General features: G+C 37.9%; 1 protein-coding gene across 1 annotated transcript; it reads right to left on the reverse strand.

Annotated features, from left to right (window-relative positions):
* Positions 1-5,164: 5,164 nt before the first annotated feature.
* Positions 5,165-5,694, reverse strand: LOC129779055 (cuticle protein-like). Its single transcript, XM_055786310.1, has 2 exons — positions 5,683-5,694; positions 5,165-5,620 (listed from the first exon to the last, which is right to left on the reverse strand). Exons 1-2 carry the CDS (start codon positions 5,692-5,694, stop codon positions 5,165-5,167), a joined length of 468 nt encoding a protein of 155 aa, XP_055642285.1.
* Between the last annotated feature and the right edge of the window lie 603 nt (positions 5,695-6,297).

The following is a 6,297-nucleotide window of genomic DNA, read 5'->3' on the forward strand; positions in this document are numbered from 1 at the left end:
TGTCACTTTTTATGAAATAATTTTAACGTTAACAACTGTTTTTGTTTCAATCGGATTGAAAATTTTCTTTTGTATGTTATACATAACATTTCCCTCATTCGTTTTGTTCGAGCCAGAGGTTTTTAGATCTTTATCTCGACGGAGCACTTTTTATAGTCAAAATATTTTGACGGAGCACTCGCTTTTTTAATCAATGAAAATGTATTTTTTGCAAACCTTACACTTCTATATTGAAAAAGTCATTTCCGCCCAAACCATTTTTTCGATTATACCCTTCTTTTCATGTGGGATGGCTTCGCGTAGTACCAAGTGCTCCGCAGAGCACTGTTTGAAAACACCCGGTTTGAATTGACAAAAACTTAAAGCACACCCATATCCCTATAGGGGAAATGGGGGTAAGACGGACATGTTAAGAAGAACTTCAATTGTATTTTTGGAAACTCATGTTTTCAAAAACTTAAAAGCAGTTTCTTACAGTTCAATATAATGGTTTTCGAAGTAATTGGCCAAATGCTCTATAAAAATGTGTTTTTCATGATGTTACGGAAATTAAAACAAGCCGAAAAGTAGAACATATTTATCGATGCGGATATAATGGACATGTAGGGGAGCCGCGGGAAAGACGGACAGAGGTATGATGGACAGGTGGTTGATTTGTATAGGTGCATTATGAATTTCAAATTTCTGTTGATGGGAAACCCTTCTACATGCTATTCTATGATATTTAAACCGTCCTATGACAATGAATACTGATCAGAAGTGTAATAGAGAAACAAAAACCGAAAATAGAACATGATTCCGCGTGTGGATGTAACTTTTGCGGCTCCGATATTAAGCATTTTGAGTGGTTTAATTGTAAAATTGAATTCGCTGATGATAATATTTCGATTTGTGAGTTGACAGAGAAGCGATATTAGGTATGTACGGAAAAGTAAATTCATTCGTAAGTGGTAAATTTAAATTATTGAAATAATTGCACTGGGGGGGTGAAATGGACAGTCATATCCATAATAACATCCAATGCATGATGGAAAGTGAAGGGAAGAAGGGATTGAACTCTTTTTTATATTGCTATCTCTTTTTGTTCTCTTTCAGTTACTGGACGCACAAACACTGGGAGAGAGTGAAATTATTACTCTCGCGAGCGATAAACCTCTACGCTTCGTATATTATGAACCTGTCCATATCCCCCCCACTACATGTCCATTATACCCGCATCGATAAAAATGTTTTACTTTTCGGCTTGTTTTAATTTCAGTAAAAAACATGGAAAAACACATTTTTATAAAACATTTGGCCAGTTATTTCGAAAACCAATATACTGAACTGTAAGAAACTGTTTTTGATTTTTTGAAAACATGAGTTTCCAAAGATACAATTGAAGTTTTCCTTAACATGTCCGTCTTACCCCCATCTCCCCTAGTAGGGGGAATATGGACAGGTGCATAATATACGAAGCGTAGAAGTTTATCGCTCGCGAGAGGAATAATTTCGCTCTCTCTTAGACAAGGCGCAAATTGAGACGCATATAGCGCGAGTAACTTGGCGCGATATAGCGCCTATTTTTGTGGATAATGAAAACAGATAGAACGGCGCAAAGTGGCCAGATGACGCGAGATGGTGGAGCGCTCGTGAGACACGACTCGCGCGACGCTGTGGCTGAACCACAGTTTCTCGTGCTGGTCATGCCGGTTGTGGTAGTTGTGTTGGTGAACAATCATATAACGCCGTGGGTTTGACACTGTATGGCTGTACTGGTTGGGTGATTGTGTTAGTAAATAAATATATCACGCAACTCTGTGTTAATCAGTAGTTGTATGCGAGTGGCATGTTATTTACACCAAACTGCGACTCAATATGCGCTCCACCACGCTACGTTTGTGGCACGTATGAGTCGTGTTGGTAGTTTCGCGTTCGCTTACGAGCGCTATACGCTTCTCAATTTGCGCCTAGCCTTAGTGTTGTGCGTCCAGTAACTGAAATAGAACGAACAGAGAAAGCAATATAAAAAAGAGCTGAATATTCTTCCCATCACTATCCATCATGCATTGGATGTGATCTTGGATGAGACTGTCCGTTTCCACTCCACCAGTGCAATTATTTTAACAATTTAAATTTACCACTTACGAAAGAATTTACTTTTCCGTACATGTTTAATATCGCTTCTCTGTCAACTCGCAAACCGAAATATAAACATCAGCGAATTCAATTTTGCAATTATTCCACTCAAAATGCTTAATATCGAAGCCGGAAAAATTACATCCACACGCGAAATCATGTTTGATTTTCAGTTTTTGTTTCACTATTCCACTTTTGATCAGTATTCATTGTCATAGGGTGGTTCAAATACTAAAGAATAGCATGTAGGAGGGGTTCCCATCAACAGAAATTTGAAATTCATAATGCAACTATACAAATCAACCACCTGTACATTATACCCCCACTGTCCGTCTTACCCGCGGTTCCCCTACATTTGTTCTGTGTATTTCTGTGCTTACCTATCCGTGCTTTCTTTACCGAGGAACGAGGGTAGATATAAGGTATTTTTCGGAGACGAATGAATCGTTAGATTTAAAGCCTCCGTAAACAAAGAAAAAGAAGAAGAAGGTATTTTTTTGCCACTGCGAATAAGGTTTTCGTAAATCGTTCGCTTAAAATGCAAATGTTTCATAAAAGGCGCGGATGACGAATCCCCGACGTTCACCCAACGAAATTATTATGATTGAAAATGGGATCTCAAGACAAACACAACGGCATGTCGGCATGGCCATTATACCCGCTCTCCAAAAGACGTGGTAAACATGCGAATTAAATAAATTAATTATGTAGTCCTGCTTCAACAGCGCAGTTTTTTCTTAGACACAACCCTCTATATTTTATGAGAACCCTTTGCACCTCACTAGTCAAAAATACTTCTTCCCGATTATATTAAAGAATGTTTGATGATTTTATTATCAAAATCAACAGCAACTTTAGTGTCAGATACATCATCTCTTTCAAAAAGGCTAAATACATGTTTGAAAGGTCACTAACTAATATCTGATGGAAGCAACCATGATTTGAGGAATGACTTTTCAAATGAATCGTGGTACAATTGGACAATATTACAAAAAAAAATTATAGGAGGTTGTGTCGAAGATACGACCGCATTGTTGACATAGAACTACGCTGTTATTTTATATAAGTCGCATAACTTCGGATACTATTTTATAATGCTGTGAAATTTTAGAAATAACTGATTGCAATGCCAGAGATATCAGCGCGTGAGTAATTTGGTCGCGTCCTAGGCTGAATCCGAAACGAACACATGTGATGACGCAAAACATTGAAAAACAAGCGATGTTCATTGCCTTGAATACAGAACGTGACTAAAAGTTTGCTTCAGCGGGATCCACTGTTTATACTCTGGGCAAGTATTCCTCTTCATTCTTCTTCTTCTCTTCCTTTGTTCATTGGAACTTTAAATCTTATGATTTCCTCTTCGTTGCTCGTCGATAAGTTGCCCGTTATTGACAGCTCTGTTCGGGAAAGCACACAAATGGACTGAACAAATGTATTGGGAAATGGAAACGCTTATAGTTTCCATGAATTTTAACCATTTACACACCAGGGGATCGTAATGTATAGCATATCAAACAAATCTTAGGGAATTTTCGATTCGTTTGGTATGTAAATCGCCAAAATCCGTTCGTGGCGAAAATAGTTGTTAACGGTAACTTTATTTCATAAAAACGTGACCTGTTTTCTGATTTGGCACCCTTAATGAAAGACGTAGTTCTACGTCAAAAATTTGTACTCAAAGTTGTGAAGCATGTAAGTGGCGAGTAAAAGTAGTTTTTAAGTTTATAAGCATATAACTCGTAGACATGTTTGTGTGGAATGCCCAGTTCTGGTAACAGGGGCATCGTCAAATTAGCGATCAAGTGGGCTGGGCACCCGGCACATCTTCCGCCATCTTATCAGCAGGCAGTCATCGATCATAATAAAATCTGTGATTTTGGTCTGAAAAAATCTTTTCACCTTATTTTTTCTTAGAAAAAGTCTTCCTGAAATTTAGTTCAATTTTGAAGCATAATATTAGCTCCAGTTTCATTGATTGTTATTACTGATTCGATTGTTTTGATGATACTAAACACACAAAAATGTAATGATTGTACTGGAATAAAAACTAGTATAATGAGCTAACAATTGGAAAATTGAAGAATCGCTTGAAAAGGGACATAAAGTTTGTATGCTTTTCTCATTGAAATAAATCGGGTATATGTTTATTGCAAATTACATATTTTATACGAACTTTCGTCGTTCAACCGTTCCGATGGAAATGATGATCCTAAAAATTATTTTTTTGCTTTATTAGCTCATATTTCAACAGCTTCAACCACGACGTAGATATCTTTTCAAAACCTCCAAAGTCTCACAGTTAAAGCCCGTAGATTTTATGTATTATTATTATTGACATAAAATGCTCAAGACAATCAGATAAAGTTTTTTGATTTCCGAATTAATCTGAGTGAAATCGAATGTTTCAGTGAATCAATAATCAAACGATCAATACCAAAACGTAGTTCAAAAGATGATTCAGATGATTCAAAGTTCTGGAAACTGGAAAACCTTTACTCGCCAATTTCTATCCTTATTCTGTCAATTTTTTCCGAGTTCTTTGATAAATGCCCATGATGGACAATAGGGCTCCGCTAGTCTACGCTACTGACGCTAGTTGATACCTACGTTGAGACGGAGTTCGGACGGAGCACCATTCAAGAAGAAAATATGAAAACAGAAAACTGATAGATACGCACAAGATTTAGTCAGACTTTATCAGACTTCGTATTCGATATTCCAATACGGTGAACAAAAGGGCAAATAATAATTCGATAACTTTTTAGGATTCTTGGGAACAGTAATACCAGTTTTAATTTTAGGGGACAGAACCGATACTCTGCATAGTTCAAACTATAATTAACAATTTCAACAAACGAACAATAATCACAAGGTATAAGACTAACCTGTTCCTGATAATAGAAATAGTTGGAGAAAATATGTTACAAGCTCAAGAACGTCATGCGAATTAACCATAATTCCATGTGAACAGAAAGAATAAACAAGAATGGATAAATATAAACGAAATATTTATTATGACTAAGAACAGTTCGATCAATGGTGTTTAGTAGTGATAGCTCAGACTTGGAGCCGAGAAGCTGACAGTAGATAAATGCGCAATCGGGGCAGCGATTTTAGCCACTGGAGCGTAGTGATGGGCAATTGGGGCAACATAATGATGAGCAACTGGAGCAACGATTGCCTTGGCTACTGGCACAATAGCCTTCACTACTTTGTGTCCCAGAGGTTCACGGTGTACGATAGCGTTGAATCCACTGTGATCATCGGCGCTGTAATCAACGATGCGTTTGTGACCATCAGCATCGATCAGAGAGTACTGTCCCTTCACGACATCTCCATGACGTTCCTCGGTTTGGCTCTTGATATCTCCGGTGTGGTCATCGTGGACAGAGTACGAGAATTGGTATTCGGCTGGAGCATCGTGGTATTCAACATGCTTGATGGCAACCGGAAGCAGAGCAGCGCTAGCGGTGGCAACCATAGCGAGCAAAACAACGAACTGTAAAAATACACATCAAATAGAATCACATTCCCATTGATTTATGTAAGAATAGAACCTACCTTGAACGCCATTTTAATTGGTTTGAAGTTGGTAGATCCTAACGAAACAATGATTTTCAAGACTAGTGAATAACTGATAACATTGCCACAAAAGTTTTGTATATTTATAGTACTTCCCCACGTCCATTCGATTAGACGTAATTTGAAAGACACAACAACTAGTAGCAAAAAACGTTTCATGAAAATCTCCTACGCTCCAAGGACTAATTTTGTACGTAAAATGTATACACGCATGGGCGTCAATTGCTGCAATCGTTCCACCAAAACATACCTAGTGAAATGCATATCAAGTCGGACTGGTAATTTGTCAAGAGTGCATGCGAGCCGCGTCGCACAGAACTGGTTTCCGCTTTTTTTGGCCTCACGTATGATCGTATGTTCTCCTATGTGGCTGCATAGGAATTTTCTAATGTCACACCAGTACCTCTGATGATTTGGTTTACCGTTACTGTTGAACCAGAAAATGTTGAACGGAATTCCAATGTGTTTGGAAGTGACTGTCATTTTTCTTGCACGAGGGCGTAAAACAAATTCGGCAGTCCACAGTGCAACAGGTTCTATCACTGATCACATTTCAACTGATTTTTTTGTCTAAATGAATAACTCGTTCCCCAA

The sequence above is a fragment of the Toxorhynchites rutilus genome, chromosome 3, assembly GCF_029784135.1.
Source record: "Toxorhynchites rutilus septentrionalis strain SRP chromosome 3, ASM2978413v1, whole genome shotgun sequence".
NCBI classification, from domain to species: domain Eukaryota; kingdom Metazoa; phylum Arthropoda; class Insecta; order Diptera; family Culicidae; genus Toxorhynchites; species Toxorhynchites rutilus.